The 22,814-nt window shown below is 45.7% G+C and overlaps 1 protein-coding gene across 1 annotated transcript in view; it reads right to left on the bottom strand.

The window, feature by feature from the left end:
• LOC144600250 (dedicator of cytokinesis protein 2-like) overlaps positions 1-22,814 on the bottom strand; it is a 706,150-nt gene that overhangs the window by 153,382 nt on the left and 529,954 nt on the right. The window contains exons 32-35 of the mRNA XM_078411810.1: positions 16,693-16,751; positions 15,006-15,154; positions 6,661-6,746; positions 3,213-3,369 (exon numbers count right to left, since the gene is read on the bottom strand). Of these exons, the coding sequence (XP_078267936.1) occupies positions 3,213-3,369; positions 6,661-6,746; positions 15,006-15,154; positions 16,693-16,751 (451 nt within the window). The remainder of the gene's footprint in view (positions 1-3,212; positions 3,370-6,660; positions 6,747-15,005; positions 15,155-16,692; positions 16,752-22,814) is intronic.

Here is a 22,814-nt window from a genome sequence, read left to right as displayed (position 1 = left end):
GCCGGTCACGGGGAGAACGTACAAACTCCATATAGACGGCGTCGTAGTCAGGATCGAACCTGAGTCTCCGGCGCTGCATTCGCTGTAAGGCAGCAACTCTACCGCTGCGCCACCGTGCCGCACTTTTCTGGGTGCACAGGTGCGCAGTTCCCTCAAAGCCGTGAGTCAGGTGGACAGTGTAGTGAAGAAGATATTCATTGGGAAGGGTGTTGCGTACAAACATTGAGACTTCGTAATGCAGCTATACGAGTCATTAGATCGCATCTGGAGGACTGTGTGCAATTCTGGTCACCCAGCGAAACGGAGGATGCCATTAAGTTGCAAAGGGTGCAAAAGACATCAATCAAGATGTTAACTGGGCTTGCAGACTTGAATCATAAGGAAAGGTTGAATAGGCTGGGACAGTTTTCTTTGGGGTGTAGGGGGCTGAGTGGTGACCTTACTGGGATGCACAAGATCACGAGGGGAATCGAGAAGGAGTCACGGTCACAGTCATTTTTTTGCCAGGGGAGAGAATTCAAGAAGTGGAGGGCATAGGCTTATGGTGAGAGCAAAGAGATTTAAGAGGGACGTCAGGGCAACTTTTCCATTCAGCGGGTAATCCATACCTGCAATGAGCTGCCAGAGGAAGTTATAGAAGCAAATACAATTATGAGTTTTAAAAGAGATTTGGACACATGTATGGATGAGAAGGTTTAGAGGGATGTGGGTTAAATGCAGGCAATTGGGACTAGTTTAGTTTAGTTTAGTTTAGTATATTATTATTGTCATGGACACTGAGGTACAGTGGAAAGTTTTTGCTGCGTGTTAGCCAGTCAAAGGAAAGACATGATACAATCAAGCCGGCCACAGTGAGTGTACAGATAAAGGATAAAGTGTTTCACATTATGGTGGCATGGTGGCACAGCGGTAGAGTTGCTGCCTTACAGCGAATGCAGCGCCGGAGACCCCGGTTCGATCCCGACTACGGGCGCTGTCTGTACGGAGTTTGTATGTTCTCCCCGTGGGTTTTCTCCGAGATCTTCGGTTTCCTCCCACACTCCAAAGATGTACAGGTTTGTAGGTTAATTGGCTGGGTAAATGTAAAAATTGTCGCTAGTGGGAGGGGATCGCTGGTCGGCGAGGGCCTGGTGGGCCGAAGGGCCTGTTTCCACGCTGTATCTCTAGACTAAAACTAAACTAAACTAAACATTAAACACCCGCCCAAATGCCAGCTTGGTTGGCATGGACAAGGTGGCCTAAAGGCCCTGTTTCTGAATGACACAGCTACTGTATACTGCTGTGAAACACCAGATGGACAATTGTGTAACCCATCAATCATGAAAAACAACCATATTTCTGTGATTGACCAAAAAACATGAAATTCATCTACTGGACTTTGCAGATGACGTTCTCAACCAACAGCTTATTTCCCAAAAGAATATTTGGGGATATGTTAGGTTTCAAATAACATCGATATTACTTTCACCACTGCCAGGCTATTACATCAAGGCTACTTACAACTGAATTCAAATTCTCAATATGTGGGATCGCAATCATCTTTAAACCCTCGGCTTAGGGACGGGTGAGAGACATCAGGGGCATATCCTCCAGCACTCCAATCACTTTTAAATGGCAAAGTGGCACAGCTTAGAAAAGGGGACAGTTTTGTTGTGCGTTTCTGCATGTTCTTGCGCAGCTGGTCGTGACTCAGCTTGGTGCTCTGCCCCTCTCCCACATCGCAAAGATACGCAGCAGGTTGATTAGCCGCTGTCGATCACCATGGTGCATTTATGCAGCAGGAGAATCGGGAGAAGTTGATGGGATGCGAAAGAGACGAGATAGCAGGGAGAATAAGTGGGGGGGGGCACTGATGGGAATGCTCGAAGGGCCAGCAGAGATTCGACGGGCCAAATACTCCCTTCTGTGTCACAAGGTAAACATAAAAAATAAAAGTGGGAGCGAAGGTGCATGAGTGAAACATTACACTGTGACATAATGGATTTGATTACCTCCTAAGCTATTCCAAACACTCCTTCAATTATGTAATTCGAGTCGTTTGTTGCCTCTCAAGATTAAATTAAACAACCCAGCTCCCTGTTGTCAGATAAAACGCGCAGCTAGGTAATTAAGATCAGGTAGTTCATTGTGTTAATTCACTGATTGCCAGTTGGAAATTCAACAGAACAATAATATGCTAAGTTATGCAGATAGCAAGTATAAACACACTGTACAATCCTGGCTTGCTAAACTCTGGAAACATTCTGTCAATTCACATGAAGGTTAGTTAGGGATGATTTGTCCCCAATGAAAGCATGCAAAGTCTGTCAGCCTTGAATAGATCAAAGCTCTAAGGGACTGAATATTTTCTCCCTATCATTGCTGGCTCATTCTCAGAATGGCTTCAAATTAACCTCAGCTCCTTTCAAATGCCTCAATCAAGTGGCCTTCATCATCCACCATATCACCAGCCTGCAGAATGGTCTCAGCCAACAATTCTTTCTCCACAAAAGGATTCGTTAGGGACTGCCTGGCAATGAGGGTAATAAATTTAGTTTACAAATTATAGGAGTAGAATTAGGCCATTCGGCCCATTGAGTGCGCCACCATTCAATCATGGCTGATCTCTGCCTCCATTTTCCTGCCTTCTCCCCATAACCCTTGACACCCATTTAGTTTAGAGATATTGAATAGAAAGAGGCCCTTTGGCCCACCGAGTCCACACTGACCATTAATCACCTTACATAGTTACATAATTCACACTAATTCTGTGTAAACCCTCTTTCACAACCATTACTTACACATTAGTGGCATTTTGTTTTAAAGAGGCCAATTAATCTATCAACCTGCATGTCTTTGGGATGTGGGGGAAAACTGGAGCGCTTGGTAGAATCCCACCAGATCACAGGGAGTGCTCGCTAACTCCACACAGACAGCACCCTGAGGCAGGATCGAACCCAGGTCACTCCAGCTCTCCCAGCTGGGCCATTGTGCCACCCCTTGGTGGCAATCTGTGCCTCCCTGCCGCCCCCTACCTAACTGAGGGTGTATTAGTTTGGCTAATCAGCACCATCACATTCTGGATGATGCCGGCACATCATAAGCCCACAAGGCCAGCAATGGGCTTTGATAATTAGGAAAAAGCCACTCCCAAACTTACAGGTTCCCAGAGAGGGAATTGGCAGAGTGAAGGTACCAAGCAGAGAGGCTGAAGATTTGCCCAGTGCACGTACCAGCAAGTTGACAGTGCAGCTCATGCGGTTTCCCCTGCTCTCGTCACTCAACACCAGCCTGTAGTCCAACAGTTTCTCCAGGAGACCCTTGGCCAAGTTGACAAAGTGTTGCACTGACTTTTCAATGTTCGGATGTTTTGAAGCATGTTCTAAAAGGCTGAAGAAAAGATTATAGAGTAACAAAGTCATCCATATACTAAAACTCTCGTTTGTTTGTTTGTTTGTTCCTGAACTACAGCCAAAACGGTACACGGTAGCGCAACAATTTTAGGCCCACCTTACTCACCGTCGTCTCTTTGGTGCTGATGGAAGAAGATTCATTGAAATCGGTGTTATGTTTTAAAAGTTATTCACATTTTAAAGTTTAAATCTATCTCCTAGGGTGGGAGGGGGAGGGAGGGAGGGAGGGATGGAGGGGAGTGGAGGGAGGGGGGTAGGGGGGGAGGAGGGAGGATAAGGGGGGTTGAGGGGGATGGAGTGGGGGATGGGGAAGGGGGGAAGGGGGAGAAGGGGGGAGGGTGAGGAGGGAGGGGGAGATGGGAGGGAAGGAGGGATGGAGGGGAGTGGAGGGAGGGAGGGAGGGAGGGAGGGAGGATAAGGGGGGCTGAGGGGGGTGGAGTGGGGGGAGGGGAGGGGGGTGGAGGGTGGGGTGGGAGGGGGGGAGGGGGGGAGGAGGGAGGATAAGGGGGGTTGAGGGGGATGGAGTGGGGGAGGGGAAGGGGGAGGGGGAGGGTGGGGAGGGGAAGGGGAGGGGGAGGGTGGGGTGGGGGGAGGGTGGGGTGGGGGAGGGGGAGGGTGGGGTGGGAGGGAGGAGGGAGGATAAGGGGGGTTGAGGGGGATGGAGTGGGGGAGGATAAGGGGGGTTGAGGGGGATGGAGTGGGGGAGGGGAAGGGGAGGGGGAGGGTGGGGTGGGGGGAGGGGGAGGGTGGGGTGGGAGGGAGGAGGGAGGATAAGGGGGGTTGAGGGGGATGCAGTGGGGGGGAGGGGTAGGGGGGAAGGGGGGGAGGGAGAGGAGGAGAGGGGAGGGGGTGAGGGGGTGAGGAGGGTGCTGCACCAATGCAGGAGAGGTTTCGGCCCAACGGGTCCACTTAGTCTAGTGTAATATAAAAACAGGCACCGCAGACCACCGAGTATGCTCTGATCATTCAGCACCTCTTTAAACCAAACCTATGCTGATCCCATGTTATTCTCTCCACATTTCCATCAACTCCCTCCAGGTTCCATTGCTCACCTACATGCCGAGACTGATTTGCAATGACCAATTAATCCACCAACATGCGTATCTTCGGTTAGACACAAAAAGCTGGAGTAACTCAGCATCTCTGGAGAGAAGGAATGGCTGACATTTTGAGTCGAGTCTTTGGAGTGTGGGAGGAAACCGAAGATCTCGGAGAAAACCCACGCAGGTCACGGGGAGAACGTACAAACTCCGTACAGACGGCGCCCGTAGTCAGGATCGAACCTGAGTCTCCGGTGCTGCCTTCGCTGTAAGGCAGCAACTCTACCGCTGCGCCACCGTGCCGCCCCTTTGGGATGTGGAAGGCAAATGGAGCACCCGTAGGAAACCCTCACAGCCACAAGACAATTTTAAAAACCATCAGCGGTCAGGAGGTTCTGAAGTGGCACCTCCTCTAGTTGCATCACCATGCCACTTAAAGTTGTAAATTAGGATAGAACGGCTGCCCCAATGCTAAAGAAAGCCCATCGGTGTCTTTACTTCCTCAGACGTTTGAAGAGTTTTGGCATGGTGAAGGAATACTCGAATCACCCCTCTGCCGGTGTACAGTAGAGAGCCTATTGGTTGGTTGCATCACAGACTGGTTTGGTACCTTTAATGCCGACCACTAAAGGAGGCTGCAGAAAGGGGTGGGTATTGCCCAGCCCATCACAGGCATTGACCCCTCCACCATCGACAATAGCTACGAGACGTGCTGCTTCAAAAAGGCAGCTAATATTACCAATGACTAACAACACCCTGGTCAAGTTCTCAAATTGCTGCTACCACCAGGAACCTGAGAATTGTGACCTCCAGATTCAAAAACAGCTTCTCCCCATCAACCATCAGGCTCCTGAAGTAGATTGCACAACCCTAACCACAACCCAGCCTCAGCAACGATCTACCATGGACTTTGTTAATGTGGTATAATGTACTTCGAACTGCGCTGTAATGGTCTTGCTGCCTAGTATTACTGATAACTTTACAGTTCAGTCTGAAGAAGGGTCTCGACCCGAAACGTCACCCATTCCTTCTCTCCTGAGATGCTGCCTGACCTGCTGAGTTACTCCAGCATTTTGTGAATAAATACCTTTGATTTGTACCAGCATCTGCAGTTATTGTCTTATACTGATAACTTATTAATTATTGTATATTTATTTGCCACATTGTTGTGATAATGTAAAACTGCAACAAGTAAGAATTGACACTGTTCCTTTCCCGGTGTTTATTGGCAATTAAACACTCTTGACTCTGCAACCACAGTAGGGAATTAAGCACCAAGAAGGAAAATAAGTCTGGATACCACCCAAGAACTTTAAACAATGGTCCAAGAACCAAATGTGCAATGCCAGCATCTTAATGAGGAAGGCAGGGAGGTATTGCAAGGCTAGCTCTTCATCACTATTGACTTTGGCATGGAGCATTACAGGTAAGTAAAGTCAAAATAAGTTGATAGGCTGCCAGAATAAATAACTGGTAATTGCCCCAATTCCTAATATGTGCACCAATGAAGCCTGGCGTTTGCCTGGATAGTAAACATAACAATGTTTTCCACTGTATCTTGGTACTTGTGGCAACAATAAACCATTGGCTTGATCAGCTTTACAGTTTAAATTAGGAAGAATTCTGAACCAAACAGAGAAGCAGAGCTCGAAGCAAAGGTTTGTAGGAAAATAACTGCAGATGCTGGTTTAAATCGAAGGTCGACACAAAACGTTGGAGTAACTCAGCAGGTCAGGCAGCATCTCAGGAGAGAAGGAATGGTTTAGATTTTTTTTTTAGATTTAGAGATACAGCGCGGAAACAGGCCCTTCGGCCCACCGGGTCCGCGCCGCCCAGCGATCCCCGCACATTAACACTATCCTACACACACTAGGGACAATTTTTACATTTACCCAGTCAATTAACCTACAAACCTGTACGTCTTTGGAGTGTGGGACCACGTTTCGGGTCGAGACGCTTCTTCAGTCTGAAGAAGGGTCTCGACCCGAAACGTCACCCATTTCTTCTCTCCTGAGATGCTGCCTGACCCGCTGAGTTACTCCAGCGTTTTGTGTCTACCGATGAAGCAAAGGTTGATTCCTGAAATGTGTCAAGCTCAGCATTTTTAGCTGCTGAACCATAATGTTTTTAACCCATTATGTCTCACCCCTTGCCATTAAGCTTGATACATGTGTACGTGACTTTCTCTACGCCTGTTGGTTGAAATTTGTAAATGAATGCAATCTTACATTGTCTGGAAGAGTTGCATGTATTGCTCGTCACCACAGCCACCTTCCACCGCATGGTCCAACTTCAAGATAATCTCATCTTCAAACTGTTAAAATAATCATTAATTACTTGGGATATCTGAGAAGACAATGAACAAAGGAGCAGTACAGTTTTTGTGCAAACATTATTTTGTAACATAGAAAATAGGTGCAGGAGGCCATTTGGCCCTTCGAGCTAGCACCGCCATTCATTGTGATCATGGCTGATCATCCACAATCAGTAACCCGTGCCCAACCTCTCCCCATATCCCTTGATTCCACTAGCCCCTAGAGATCTATCTAACTCTCTCTTAAATGCATCCAGTGATTTGGCCTCCACTGCCCTCTGTGGCAGAGAATTCCACAAATTCACAACTCTCTGGGTGAAAATGTTCCTTCTCACGTCAGTTTTAAATGGCCTCCACTTTATTCTAAGACTGTGGTCCCTGGTTCTGGACTCCCCCAACATTGGGAAAAAAAATTCTGCATCTAGCTTGTCCAGTCCTTTTATAATTTTATATGTTTCTATAAAATCCCCACTCATCTTTCTAAACTCCAGTGAAAACAAGCCTAGTCTTTTCAATCTTTCCTCATATGACAGTCCCGCCATCCCAGGGATCAATCTCGTGCACTGCCTCAATTACAAGGATGTCCTTCCTTAAATTAGGAGACCAAAACTGTACACAATACTCCAGATGTGGTCTTACCAGGGCCCTTTACACCTGCAGAAGAACCTCTTTACTGAAATACTGAAATCCTCTCGTTATGAAGGCCAACATGCCATTAGCTTTCTTCATTGCCTGCTGTACCTGCACGCCAACTTTCAGTGACTGGTGTACAAGGACACCCAGGTCTCGCTGCACTTCTCCCTTACCTAACCTGACACCATTGAGATAATAATCTGCCCCCTTGTTTTTGCCGCCAAAGTGGATAACCTCACATTTATCTACATTATACTGCATCTGCCACGCATCTGCCCATTCACTCAACCTGTCCAGGTCACCCTGCAACCACCTAACATCCTCTTTGCAGTTCACACTGCCACCCAGCTTTGTGTCATCAGCAAACTTGCTAGTGTTACTTCTAATTCCCTCATCCAAATCATTAATATATATTGTAAATAGTTGTGGCCCCAACACCGAGCCTTGCGGCACTCCACTTGCCACTGCCTGCCATTCTGAAAAGGACCCGTTTACTCCTACTCTTTGCTTCCTGTCTGCCAACCAATTCTCTATCCATGTCAACACTCTACCCCCAATACCATGTGCTCGAATTTTTCTCACCAATCACCCTTGTGGGACCTTATTAAAGGCTTTCTGAAAGTCCAGATACACTACATTCACTGGCTCCCCTTCATCCATTTTACTTGTCACATCCTCACAACATTCCAGAAGATTAGTCAAGCATAATTTCCCTTTCATAAATCCATGCTGACTTGGACTTATCCTTTCACTGCTATCCAAATGCACCATTATTACCTCTTTAATAATTGACTCCAGCATCTTCCCCACCACCGATGTCAGGCTAACTGGTCTGTAATTCCCCGTTTTCTCTCTCGCTCCTTTCTTGAAAAGTGGGATAACATTAGCTATCCTCCAATCCACAGGAACTGATCCTGAATCTATTGAACATTGGAAAATGATCACCAATGCGTCCACTATTTCTAGAGCCACCTCCCTGAGGACCCTGGGATGCAGACCATCAGGCCTTGGGGATTTTTCAATCTTCAGTCCCATCAGTCTACCCAATACTATTTCTCGCCTAATGCAAATTTATTTCAGTTCCTCTATCTCCCGAGATCCTCTGTCCTCCAGTACATCTGGGAGATTGTTTGTCTCTTCCTTAGTGAAGACAGATCCGAAGTACCTGTTCAACTCTTCTGCAATTTCCTTGTTACCCATAATAATTTCACCCGTGTCTGCCTTCAAGGGACCCACATTTGTCTTTGCTAATCTTTTTCTCTTAACATATCTAAAGAAGCTTTTACTGTCCTTCTTTATATTCTTGGCCAGCTTCCCCTCGTACTTCATCTTTTCAGCCCGTTTTGTTACCTTCTGTTGTCCTTTGAAAGTTTCCCAATCCTCTGGCTTCCTGTTACTCTTTGCTGTGTTATACATCTTTTCTTTTAGTTTTATTCCATCCCCAACTTCCCTTGTCAGCCACAGTTGTCTCTTACTCCCCATAGAATCTTTCTTCTTCTTTGGACTGAAATGATCCTGCATCTTCTGGATTATGCCCAGAAATTCCTGCCATTGCTGTTCCACCATCATTCCTGCTAGGATTCCTTGGCCAGCTCCTCTCTCATGCCTTCATAGTCCCCTTTGATCAACTGCAACACTGACACTTCCAATTTAACCTTCTCCCTCTCAAATTGCAGATTGAAACTAATCATATTATGATCACTACCTCCAAGCGGCTCCTTTACCTCGAGTTCTCTTATCAAATCTGGTTCATTGGACAACACTAAATCCAGAATTGCCTTTTCTCTGGTAGGCTCTAAAATTCCATCTCGGAGGCACTCGACAAACTCTCTTTCTTGGGGCCCAGAACCAACATGATTTTCCCCGTCTGCCTGCATATTGAATTCCCCCATCACCACAGTGGCATTACCTTTGTTACATGCCAGCTTTAACTCCTGCTGCAACTTACACCCTACATCCGGGCTACTATTTGTGGGTCTGTAGATAACTCCAATTAGTGTCTTCTTACCTTTACAATTCCTCAACTCTACCCACAGTGACTCTACCCCATCAGTCTCTATGTTACCTCTCACAAGCGACTGAATTTCGTCCCTCACCAACAGAGCTACCCCACCTCCTCCGCCCACCTGCCTGTCCTTTCTATAGGATGTATAACCCTGAATATTAAGTTCCCAGGCCCGATCCTCCTGCAGCCACGTCTCTGTAATCCCCACAATGTCATATCTACCAACCTCTAACCGAGCCTCAAGCTCATCTACTTTACTTCTTATACTTCGCACATTCATATACAATACTTTTAATTCCTTACTCATCTCACCTTTCACATCAATTCTTATTACACTTGGCCATACTCTCCTATCCCTTTGTGAGTTTTCTTTCCCGTTAATTCTGGGGTCATTAACTATCCCTTTACTCTCTTTCCCTTTAACTCCATCCTTGACGATCCCATTTGATACACCCCCAACCCCCCTATTTAGTTTAAGGCGCGGTAAACATTTCAATGGTATAAAAATAATTTCTCATTAATTCACTTATGTTCCATTGGACTCGAGAAAGACTTTGGCATTATTTTTCCAGCACTTCACAGCTGCTACTTTTGGATTTGTTCCCAGAGTTCATAAATTCAAGACCCTTTCTGCCTCTCTCAGAGAGGCTTATCAAGATATCCCTAAGCTTCTGTCATGTTGATTAGCAGAAAACCCTTCAACGTCGAACAGACATAACAGACCATATGTCCACACAGGCCTTATCCACTCAGCACCAACCTCTGTTCTCTTCTAGACCCAGTTCCAATTAATTCAAGCTTCCCCTCCCTCCCTGAGAACCCAGGTGCTGATTTTACAGTGGAATGTTTCCTTAGGCTTTTTTGACTATATTTTTTGGGATGTGGCCATTGTTGGCAAGGCCAGTGTTTATTGCTGATCACGAACTGCCCTTGAGAAGGTGATGGAGAGTTGCTTTTCTGAACCAACGCAGAAAATCTTCCTGCGTTGCTACTGAGGAGGGATTTCCAGGATTTAGTGCCGGAGAGGTTGAAGGATCATCAATATATTTTCAATGCAGCATGGACTTCAACTTGAATAAATCGTGTAAGTGGAGTTGTTCCCATGTGGATATATATCTAAAAAATGGGAAAGATCGCTCTGTGAAATGTGACTAATTGCTTAACCATTTGAAAGTAATAGGGCGGCTTTGTTCTTTCCATATTTTAGGATTCGTCGACCTATGTATACATGGTGTGGTGGTTGTTACATTAAGTTACCATCAGCAACAGTTTTGGGTCATTTTAGTTTTAGCTTAGTTTAGAGATACAGTGCAGGGTCAGGCCCTTCGGCCCACTGAGTCTGGGCCAACCAGCGATCCCCGTACACAAACACTATCCTACACACTCGGGACAATTTACAATCTTTACTGAAGTCAATCAACCTACAAATGAATGAATGAATGAATGAATTAATTAATTAATACGTTTATTGGCCAAGTATGTGCATATACAAGGAATGTGCCTTGGTGCTCCGCTCACAAATGACAACACAAACATACAGTTAACAATTAAGAATAAAGCATAACCACATGAAAACAATAAGGATACAACATTACGGTCTGTACGTCTTGGGAACATGGGAGGAAACCGAAGCGACCGGGGGAAACCCAAGCAGTCACGGGGGGAATGTACAAACTCGGTCCAGACAGCACCCGTAGTCTGGATCGAACTTGGGTCTCTGGCGCTGTAAGACAGCAACTCTACCGCTGTGCCACTGTGCCGACCCGTCTGCATCATTGATACAGAGTCCTCATTCCAAATCACATCAATGGCAATTGGAGAATTTAAATTTGAGTAATTAAATAAATCTGCAATTTATAAAATAGACTAGTCTCTGCAATGCTACTGCAATGAAACTATTAAATCATTTCAAACCCATCTGCTTCACAAACGTCGATCAGAGCAGAAACTCTGACTTGCTTGTGCTGCATTTCTGCGATCAATGAGTCCAAAGTGGGAATGGCAAACTCTGCCCAGGTTGTCAGGGGAATTGCCTGCTGGGGTGGGTGGTCTGGAATGTGGTGAAGACCCCTGCTATTTACACTAGGGCTCTGTCAATTCCCCAGCCGGTGCCAAAGCCATTGTAAATGCAACTTCTCTATTTAAGTGCCCTTGTGCCAACGATTCCCCAGCAAGTGAGAACCTTGCATTTTTTCAAAGGGGTTTTGAGAACATCCTTAAACCTTTTTCTCGGTTTCCCATGATGAGCATTTGACGGCACTGGGCCTGTACTCGTTGGAGTTTAGAAGGATGAGGGGGACCTCATTGAAACGTACAGAATAGTGAAAGGCATGGATAGAGTGGATGTGGAGAGGATGTTTCCACATGTGGAAGAATCCAGGACCAGAGGACACAGTCTCAGAATTAAAGGACGTTCTTTTAGGAAGGAGTTGAGGAGGAATTTCTTTAGTCAGAGGGTGGTGAATCTGCAGAATTGTTTGCCACAGAAGGCTGTGGAGGCCAAGTCAGTGGATATTTTTAAGGCGGAGAGAGAGATAGATTCATGATTAGTACGGGTGTCAGGGGTTACGGGGAGAAGGCAAGAGAATGAGGTTAGGAGGGAGAGATAGATCGGCCATGATTGAATGGCGGAGTAGACTTGATGGGCCATAAGGCCTAATTCTGCTCCTATCATGTATCACGATGATCTTTCACCTGGTAATCTCTTGTCATGATAGAGATCAGAAAAGAGCTTGGTGCCTCGTTTGAGGTATTAATCCTTGGACAGTTTCTTCCTCAGGGTGACAGAAATCTTACTGGAGCGCAGGAAGTAATGGTGGGTTTCATCATCAAAGTCCACCTTCAGTAAGAGATGACTTCTGAGATGTGGGGAGCAGTCCAGCTTCCATTGCAAACCATTGTTGTTGACAGTGGTGTTGTCACAGGTACACATGGCAAAGGACCTTTGTTTGCAGAAAAGGCATGCAAGGCTAATCCTCCCCCAAATCTCCATGAGCAAGCCCATGCAAATGCAGATGTTATTGCCGCACTCTTCATCTGAGGCAGTCAGTATCAAGGGGGATTTGAGTAAGATGGGTTCTGAAGTGACTGATGAAGCCAATGTGGGAACCAGATTCCCTTCTCTACAGATGAATCAAGAAGTACCCGATGAGACACTGTGCGGAAAATAGAGCGCTGCTCAAAAACTGCCCTTGGTTCATGAGTGGAGATGATGCAAGTTAAATAATTCCCCATTCCTTTTCTTTAGTTTAGTTTAGTTTAGAGATACAGTGCAGAAACAGGCCCCTCAGCCCACCGAGTCCACACCGACCAGCGATCTCAGCACATTAACACTATGCTACACACACGAGGGACAATTTACATTTATACTGAGCCAATTAACCTACTGGAGTGTGGGATGAAACCGAAGATCTCGGAGAAAACCCACGTGATCAGGAGGAGAACGTACAAACTGGCACAGACAGCACCCGTAGTCGGGATCGAACTCGGGTCTCTGGCGCTGCAAGCGCTGGAAGGCAGCAACTCTACCACTGCACCACCGTGCCACCCCTTAGAGGGGCCCATACAGCTTTGCTCTAGCAAGAAACTGGTCGGAGGGGAGGTGCAAAATTGTAGGGAGAAAGATCAAGAAACATGTTAGACAATAGACAATAGACAATAGGTGCAGGAGGAAGCCATTTGGCCCTTCGAGCCAGCACCACCATTCAATGTGATCATGGCTGATCATTCTCAATCAGTACCCCGTTCCTGCCTTCTCCCCATACCTCCTGACTCCGCTATCCTTAAGAGCTCTATCTAGCTCTCTTTTGAATACATTCAGAGACTTGGCCCCCACTGCCTTCTGAGGCAGAGAATTCCACAGATTTACAACTCTCTGACTGAAAAAGTTTTTCCTCATCTCCGTTCTAAATGGCCTACCCCTTATTCTTAAACTATGGCCCCTGGTTCTGGACTCCCCCAACATTAGGAACATGTTGCCTGCCTCTAACGTGTCCAACCCCTTAATGTTGGTATGCTTACACAGTGTTTGCCTTATTTTAGTCGGTTTTGAGATTCAATCTGTTGTGAGCCTATTGCCCTTGGTTAAGGTAATAGTAAAACTATCAGACATTAACTAACTAATGTCCATCAGTATGGAACTATGCTGTCCGATGTAGTGATAATGAATGAGCCCCGTGGAGACTGGATATATTTATAATGGGGGCACTCCTCAACTGACCAGACACCTTTTAATATTGAACACCTTTAGCTGGGCCCAAGGATTCTGAGCAGAAAAATCCAGGCCCACAAATATACCTCTGATGTTACATTTTTTGAGAAATCACTCCCTGGATAAACAAACATTCCAAATATTGATTGACAGAACAAATATGTTGAGTGACATGATGACCATTTAATTTGTTCCCTGATCATACCCTGACAGTTACAATATTGGATGATTCAAATAAACATCCTTCAATTGTTTAGCCGTGTGGGACTTGCAATCGTGCAAGACCAAAATGCCCGGTGTTCTCTGGTTGTTTTCAAAGTCCTTAAAGTATCAAGTTTGTTCGAAGACTCATTCCTGTTTGTATTAACTGGCTGCTATCCCAATTCAATAATTCCTGAAAGATGCCTCATGCCCAAAGATACCAGAGGAACAAGATGAACCACTCCGTTGAAATCGCCTATACTGAAGTGTAGTACGCAAAGGAGCGTAACGTCCGCCATTTTAGTAGGCAAAACCCGCCTACTGCCTCTCGCAGTGTAATCAGTGTTTTGGGGGAACAGTATGTGTGATGATACCATAAAAATGCAAAATATATCTCATCTATCAATTCATAGAATTTTGTTATTTTTCTTTTAAAATGTTTCAGCAAGTTTCTGCCTACTAAAATGGGGCCGTGACATACTACGGTTTTTAGGGTCGAGTGGTCTATCTTGCTCCTCTAGTACCTTTGCTTATGCCCAACGATGCCTAATATCCTACATGTGACTTTAGGCCATATTCTTAACTGGCTCCTTATTTCAGGAGCAGTTCGTTCGTTCATTCATTCATTCATTCATTCATTCATTCATTCATTCATTCATTCATTCATTCATTCATTCATTCATTCAGTTAGTGATGGACAATAAATGTCAGCCTTGTCCACATCCATCAAGTAAATAAATAAAAAATATATCCCCACTCAGTCCCTTCACGTAACATAATCACAACCGTGCATTGAACTCTCCCTTCAAACTTCCATCCATTGATTGCAGCAAATTTAATCTCAGAGATAGAAAACAATGCATTAATATCACTGTGCAACATGTTTTGTTTAGGCTGGCAATTATGCGTCTTCCTCTGTACAAACAAAACTCATTCAGTAAGTGCCCAATAGAGTGCAGTAACATCCATCATTATTTCTAACGTCCACGAGCTCCAGCAATTTTGAGCTCATCCCATTCGAGTTGTTGATCGCCATCCTAACTGTGCAATTATCACGCGACATTGTTCCATCTATTTCCCCAAACACCACCCCCACCTCCGTCTGAGAGATCCTGTTTCTCAGGCAGAAGTGTCTTGTGAGGTTTTAATTCCCCCTGGGCTTGCCGACATGTAAAGGTTTGTGCACGGCCGATCACCTTCCCCTACATACCTTCCTGAAGTTATTGAACACAGAGTACTCGCACAGCATCATGTCAAAGAAGATGGGAATAGTAGCCTTGCGAAGTTCCACCTCTGGAATCAGGGTCATTTCTAGGATTGGGCCGACCATCTCCGGGATGAAGTGGATTTTGTTCTGCGCTGTTATTCAATATGAACATGAAAACTGATTAGTGATGTGGGTGGCCTGGAAATATTCCTTACTGCAAACGAGACTCTAGAGAGCAAAAGGAGAGCAGTTGCAGGAAATTTGAAATGATGAACAAACAGCAAGCACTGAACCACTTTAACAGGTCAAGCAGTCTTTGTGGAGAGAAACACACCCTGAATATTTGCAGTGTTTTGCTGGTGTACAATTGGAACTCATTTGAATTGCTTTGTCTATTATCTTTACGCCACATTTTCTACCCTCCTCTCCTGAAGCCTCACCCTCTGGGTGTTTAGTTTAGTTTAGTGATACAGCGTGGAAACAGGCCCTCTGGCCCATCGAGTCCTTGCCGATCAGTGATCACCCCCGTACACCAGCACCATCCTACACACGAGGGACAATTTACACTTTTACAGAAGCCAATTAACCAACAAACCTGTACGTCTTTAGATGTGGGAGGAAACTGGAGCACCTGGAAAAAGCCCACCCGGTCACAGGGTAAACGTACAAACTCTGTTCAGTCGGCACCCATAGTTAGGATCAAACCCGGGTCTCAGGCGCTGGAAGGCAGCAACTCTACCACTGTGCCACAATGCTGCCTGTATTTGCAGTGTTTTTTAAAATGTTTTAATCGGCTTTGCTCGTGTACGATTGGAACTAATGTGAATTGTTGCATCCATTGTCATTACTCCTAGTTTTCTACTCTCCTCTCCTCAAGTCCCATTCCCTGGGTGTTATTGATTAATGTTTACCAAGCCTTGCAGACAAAGTTTCACGTATGATTTGATTCAGAGGATCATATTCAGTGAGGGAAGCCTGCAGCAAACTTATATTCCTTTCCTCCTGACACCCACTCAAGGATGCTACCTGGAACGATAACTAGCTAGCAAATGGAACAGAAAATGGCGAGGCTGGTGAGGAGTGCTAAGTACCTTAGCCCAAAACGTTCAGAGATAAGGATTCTAATTGAGTTTGTAGTCCTTTCTTGCTCAATGGCAGTCTGGCCATGTTGGACGTGTCCTGGCTCAGAATAATGTTCTTGGGACTGAAGCAGGGAGCTGAGTGCTAATTAGAAACACTGTGACACACTGGATAGAGCATTCCTAGAATCAATATGTGTTAACAATGAATGGCCACTAAAAAGCCACAGGACTTCCCACTAGGAAATTATGTCAATCATTTCAGTGCACGGAAATACAGGAACCCAATGAATGTTTATTTTAGGGATCTGATGCTGCTCAATTATATAGCGGGGGAGAGTCATGTGTTCCTGTGTCGTAGATCAGATCAGATCAGATCCATGTTGCCATGTGTTGTAAACCAGACCTGCCAGGCTTTGTGCACGGATCAGACTTCTAGAAAGTGTAGAGGAGGAAAAACTTGGAGTTTGCATTGAGATGCAAGGGTGAAGTGCGATGATATTCGTACCAAGTCGTTGATTGTGCTGAACAATTGTTTACCGATTGAAGATGTATTGGGAGTTGAACACAGCCACTGCATTAGAATTTCTGGGCCACAACATTTCACTCACCAAGCTTGTACCACATATCACGAATATCAAACCCAATCTGACGCCTCATGTCTCCATATCTGAAAAAGAAAGAAACAGCATTATCTTTTTTTTAAATTGCAACACAGCCAAAATGTGTAAATAATTGTTTTCCGGATCGTATCTCCGGTCGCTCTGCGGCCTAACATCATGGAGCTGGCAGCCTTGCTTGAGACTGACTTTGAGCCCCACAGTGGGGCCGTGGACTTACCATCGGAGCCTGCGATCCCTTACCTGGGATCCTACACTCCAACCGCGGCCTGCGGATTTCACCATCGAGGAGCTCGCAGTCTCGGGTGGAGACTGATGTCGGGAAGCTCCAAAGTCGCAGAAGGTTCGACCAGCCCCGATTTCCCGGCAGGGGGGAGCTGAGATTCCCCCCCGATGCGGGAGCTTGATCGCCCTGACAAGGAGGGCCCAACTGCCGGCCACGGGAGCCAAGATCGCCCCGACAATGGAAGACTCGAGGCCCCCGACCGTGGGAGAACAAAGAAGAGAAGACGTTGAACTTTTCTGTTGCCTTACATCACAGTGAGGAATGTGGAGGAGTCACTGTGGTGGATGTTTATGTTAAAATGTATTTTGTGTGTCTTGTTGCTTTTTATTGGTATGACAAATCAAATTCCTCGTATGTTGCAAAACATACTTGGCTAATAGAAATAGAAACATAGAAAATAGGTGCAGGAGTAGGCCATTCGGCCCTTCGAGCCTGCACCGCCATTCAATATGATCATGGCTGATCATCCAGCTCAGTATCCTGTACCTGCCTTCTCTCCATACCCCCTGATCCCTTTAGCAAAAAGGGCCACATCTAACTCCCTCTTAAATATAGCCAATGAACTGGCCTCAACTACCTTCTGTGGCAGAGAATTCCACAGACTCACCACTCTCTGTGTGAAGAAATGTTTTCTCATCTCGGTCCTAAAAGACTTCCCCCTTATCCTTAAGCTGTGACCCCTGGTTCTGGACTCCCCCAACATCGGGAGCAATCTTCCCGCATCTTGCCTCTCCAACCCCTTAAGAATTTTATATGTTTCTATAAGATCCCCCCTCAGTCTTCTAAATTCCAGCGAGTACAAGCCCAGTCTATCCAGTCTTTCCTCATATGCAAGTCCCGCCATCCCAGGCATTAATCTGGTGAACCTTCTCTGTACTCCCTCTAAGGCAAGAACGTCTTTCCTCAGGTTAGGAGACCAAAACTGCACACAATACTCCAGGTGCGGTCTCACCAAGGCCCTGTACAACTGCAGCAGAACCTCCCTGCTCCTAAACTCAAATCCTCTTGCTATGAATGCCAACATACCATTCGCTGCTATGAATGCCAACATACCATTCGCTGCTATGAATGCCAACATACCATAAGGTATGATTGTGATTATGAGTATAATGTGTATTTCTCCACTTTATCCTGTAATCATTAACATTTCCTCTACATGTCTTTGACTCAAATATGGTGCCAAAACCTGGTCTCAATGGACTATTTCTATATACTTTGGACTTAATCTAGGATTATGCTTTTGTATAATAATAATTTATTGAACTGAATGCAAAAAAAGAATTTCACTGAACTTTGGGAGGGAGTACTGTAGAACAACACATGGGAAAAATTGGCCAGCTTCCCGACAGTGTGCTGATTTATTTTCCATTATCTTTAGAAGATAAATGTGAAAGAAACCAGCTGATTCTCAGGATAAATGATCATCCATTTAGATCTGAGAGAAAGTGAATTTGTGTCTGTCCTTAGAATTTTCATTTCTAGATATCTAATCAACGCAGAGCAGCTGAGTTCATTCCAGGTTAGACTGACATGTTTTTGAGCAAAAAAGAGTCAGAAGATTTAGTTGTTCAGATATTGCACGGAAACAGGCCCTTCGGCCCACCGAGTCTGCACCGACCCGCACACTTACAATGCCCTACACACACGAGGGACAATTTTACATTTGTACCAATTAACCTAAAAAACAGTACGTCTTTGGAAGGTGAGAGGAAACCGAAGATCTCGAAGAAAGCCCAGGCAGGTCACGGGGAGAACGTACAAACTCCATACAGACAGCACCTCTAGTCAGGATCGAACCCGGGTCTCTGGCGCTGTTAAGCAGTAGCTCTACCGCTATGCCACCTGGCCGCCCAAGATGGAGGAATCAGATGGAAAAGTAGATGCAAAGTTCATGGCTCCACTCCACATGGCTCCTACGTTCACATTCTTCTCATCCATAATTGTCTTCCCCTCAGCTAGTAGAGGCCCGCCATTTACCAGTAGAAATGATGAGACAGAGGAGATGATCTAAATAAGGTGACTGCTGACTTTTGGAAAGTGAACTCAAAAGCCCTTGAAAGAGATTGTAAAGATTGAGATGCTCCAATAACCTAGGGCCACAGAGTCACAAGCATAGAAAATGGCCAAGTTGACCATCAAGTACCTATCTACACTAATCACATTTACCTGCACCTGCTTCTGTTGCCTTCAACACATTAGTGATTTAGGTGCTCTTCCAGGTACTTGGTAAAATGTTGTGAATCCTAGCATGATGCAGCATAAAACAAGCCTTCTCAGCCCACATCACCCATGGTAACCACGATCCCAATCTTTGCTGATCCCGTTTGCTTACATTAGGTTCATATCCTATTTATTTCCTGTCTAAATACCTGTCCAATTGTCTTTTAGATGCTGTAATTGTATCTGCCTCTGCCATTTTCTCTGACAGCTCGTTCCAGACAATCACCAGCCTCTGAGTGTAACTTACTCCTTAGATCTTCTTTAAATTCCTCCCCTCTCACCTCGAGTTCTGAGGTCCCTGCCCTGGGAAAAGCCTCCAGCTATAACATCATGTGAATTGAGGCAGGTGTTAAAACAACATTTAGAATACATTTGGACAGGTGTATGGATAGGAAAGATTTAGATGGATATGGGCCAAATGCAAGCAAATGGATCAATTTTAGCTGAAGCATCTTGGTTGGCATGGATGAGCTGAGCCAAAGGGCCTGTTTCTGTGCTGTATGCCTCTATGACTATCTATCCTTGTGAGAAAACCTGCCTCCACCACCCACTCAGGCAGTGTGTTTCAGGGTTCAATCACCCTGTGGATGAAAACTTGCTTCCGATAATCCCCTCTAAATCTCCTCTATTTACTGTACACCCATGCTGTTTGATGCCCACTGGAAATTGGAACTTAACCAACCTGATCTCCCGGTGGCTGAGCACTTCAACTCCCCCTCCCACTCCGAGTCTGACCTTTCTGTCATGGGCCTCCTCCAGTGCCATAGTGAGGCCCACCGGAAATTGGAGGAACAGCACCTCATATTTCGCTTGGGCAACTTGCAGCCCAGTGGTATGAACATTGACTTCTCCAACTTTAGATAGTTCCTCTGTCCCTCCCTTCCCCTCCCCCTTCCCAGTTCTCCCTCGATCTTCCTGTCTCCATTTATATCCTTCCTTTGTCCCGCCCCCCTGACATCAGTCTGAAGAAGGGTCTCGACCCGAAACATCGCCCATTCCTTCTCCCCTGAGATGCTGCCTGACCTGCTGAGTTACTCCAGCATTTTGTGAATAAATACCTTCGATTTGTACCAGCATCTGCAGTTATTTTCTTACACATGCTGTCTGATACCTCTGCCACGTGAAAACCTTTCCACTATCTTCACTATTAAAACTCCTCACCATTTTGTGTACATCAGGTTCCTTCTCAGCCACCTCTACTCTGGGGTAAATGAACACAGCTTACTCAGTCAGATGCCCTTCCAAGCAAAAATGCACCATCCCCAGCAACATTTGTTACATCTGTTAGATCTTATCAAAACGTATAAGATTATTAAGGGGTTGGACATGTTAGAGGCAGGAAACATGTTCCCAATGTTGGGGGAGTCAGGAACAAGGGGCCACAGTTTAAGAATAAGGGGTAGGCCATTTAGAACTGAGATGAGGAAAAACTTTTTCAGTCAGAGAGCTGTAAATTTGTGGAATTCTCTGCCTCAGAAGGCAGTGGAGGCCAATTCTCTGAATGCATTCAAGAGAGAGCCAGATAGAGCTCTTAAGGATAGCGGAGTCAGGGGATATGGGGAGAAGGCAGGAACGGGGCACTGACTGAGAATGATCAGCCATGATCACATTGAATGGCGGTGCTGGCTCGAAGGGCCGAATGGCCTAATCCTGCACCTATTGTCTATTGTCTATTATCTCCTCAGCACCCTCTCCCATGCTATCATAAGGTCATAAGGTCAGAAGGTCATAAGTGATAGGAGTAGAATTAGGCCATTCGGCCCATCAAGTCTACTCCGCGATCTTGTGTCCAGACCTGTGATGTTTTGGTCTCCCACTCAATGCGTGCTTTAGAGAATGATACTGAGTAAAACGTATCAGCCTGCTTTCTTCATCCATTGATATCAAAGCAATTGCACCAGTGGATGATATCAGCAGGAATGCCCCTGCCTGAACAGCATTGCCTCACACATATTCTCATGCTGCTCAGGTAGCTGGTTTGCTCCTTGAACTCTGTGCGCGGTTATCATGTGTTGCTGAGAGCAAAAGAAACGGACTGCCAGAGGAACTCGGCGGGGCGTGCAGCACCTGTGGTGGGAAATAGACACACAACGTTCTGGGTCGGGACCCTTATTCTCTCTGATGGAGTAGAAGGGAAATAGAGAGACAATCAGAGAATGGGGTGGGGAGAGCTGGCAAGTGATATGTGGAAGGTAGACACAAAATGCTGGAGTAACTCAGTGGGGCAGGCAGCATCTCTGGAGAGAAGGAATGGGTGACGCTTTGGTTCAAGGCCCTTCTTCGGTGAAATGTGCATCCAAATAAGGAGGGGTGGCATTGGCAGATAAGTTAGGGGATGGAGGAAGAGATGGACCCTGTATCTTCTGCCTGCACTTGTTAGCAAAAATAACCAACAATAAAAAATAAATGGTTTATGCTGATTTTAAATAGTATTGACAGGGAGTTACTTCCTGCTGTTGAACATATGTTGATCCTTTCAAAGGTAAGAGAGGGATTAGTTGGAGCATTAAAAACTAAAATGAAGGGAGCACAGTAAATGTAAATGTCAAGGTCAATATAGGGTGTGAAGGAATTAGCACCACAAATCACCACACACAGCAGAGGTGCTATCTTGGGGTTCCACAGTCAGCCATTGCATTCAGGAAAGGATCTACTGACCTGAATTTCGTACTCTTAGTCTCAAGCTCTCACGCAAGGATCCTGCGTACTTAATCTTGACCAGATCAAGAAAAAAAACACACACTTTAACTCCCACTCCCACACTGACCTGGGTCTCCTCCACTGTCAGAGTGAGGCCAAACACAAATTTGAGGAACAGCACCTCATATTTTGCTTGGGCAGCTTACACCCCAGCGGCATGAATATTGTTTCCTCGAACTTCAAGTAACCCTTGCATCACCTCTCTCTCTGTCTCTCCCCCCACCCTGGTCATCGTACTAGTTTCACTGTCGTCCTGTTGAGTTTTACTGCTTGTATCACTCGTCATTACCTTCCCCACAGCCAACAATGGACCATTGTGGGCTCCACTGACTTTGATCTGACTTTTTGCATATCTTTCATACATTTGTTCCATGTATCTTTTCATATCTCTTGGTTCCCTCTCCCCTGACTCTCAGTCTGAATAAGAGTCTCGACCCGAAACGTCACCTATTCCTTTTCTCCAGAGATGCTGCCTGACCCACTGAGTTACTCCAGCATTTTGTGTCTGACTGAAGTACTAAAGGCAGCTTTAGAATGCCATTGAAACAGGTTGGCAAGGTGGTCACAGTCATGGAGTCATAAAGTGATACAGTGTAGAAACAGGCCCTTCGGCCCAACTCGCCCTCACTGGCCAACAATATCCCAGATACCCTAGTCCCACTTGCCTGCACTTTGTCCATATCCCTCCAAACATGTCCTATCCATGTACCTGTCTAAGTGTTTCTGAAACAATTGGATAAATTAGCCTCAACTACCTCCTCTGGCAGCTTGTTCCATACACCCTCCACCCTTTGTGTGAAAAAGTTACCCCTCGGATTCCTATTAAATCTTTTCCCCTTCATCTTGAACCTATGTCCTCTGGCCATTGATTCCCCTACTCTGGACAAAAGACTCTGTGCATCTACCC

The sequence above is a fragment of the Rhinoraja longicauda genome, chromosome 14 (assembly GCF_053455715.1).
Source record: "Rhinoraja longicauda isolate Sanriku21f chromosome 14, sRhiLon1.1, whole genome shotgun sequence".
Taxonomy (NCBI): domain Eukaryota; kingdom Metazoa; phylum Chordata; class Chondrichthyes; order Rajiformes; family Arhynchobatidae; genus Rhinoraja; species Rhinoraja longicauda.
This window is presented reverse-complemented; position numbering and strand designations above follow the sequence as displayed.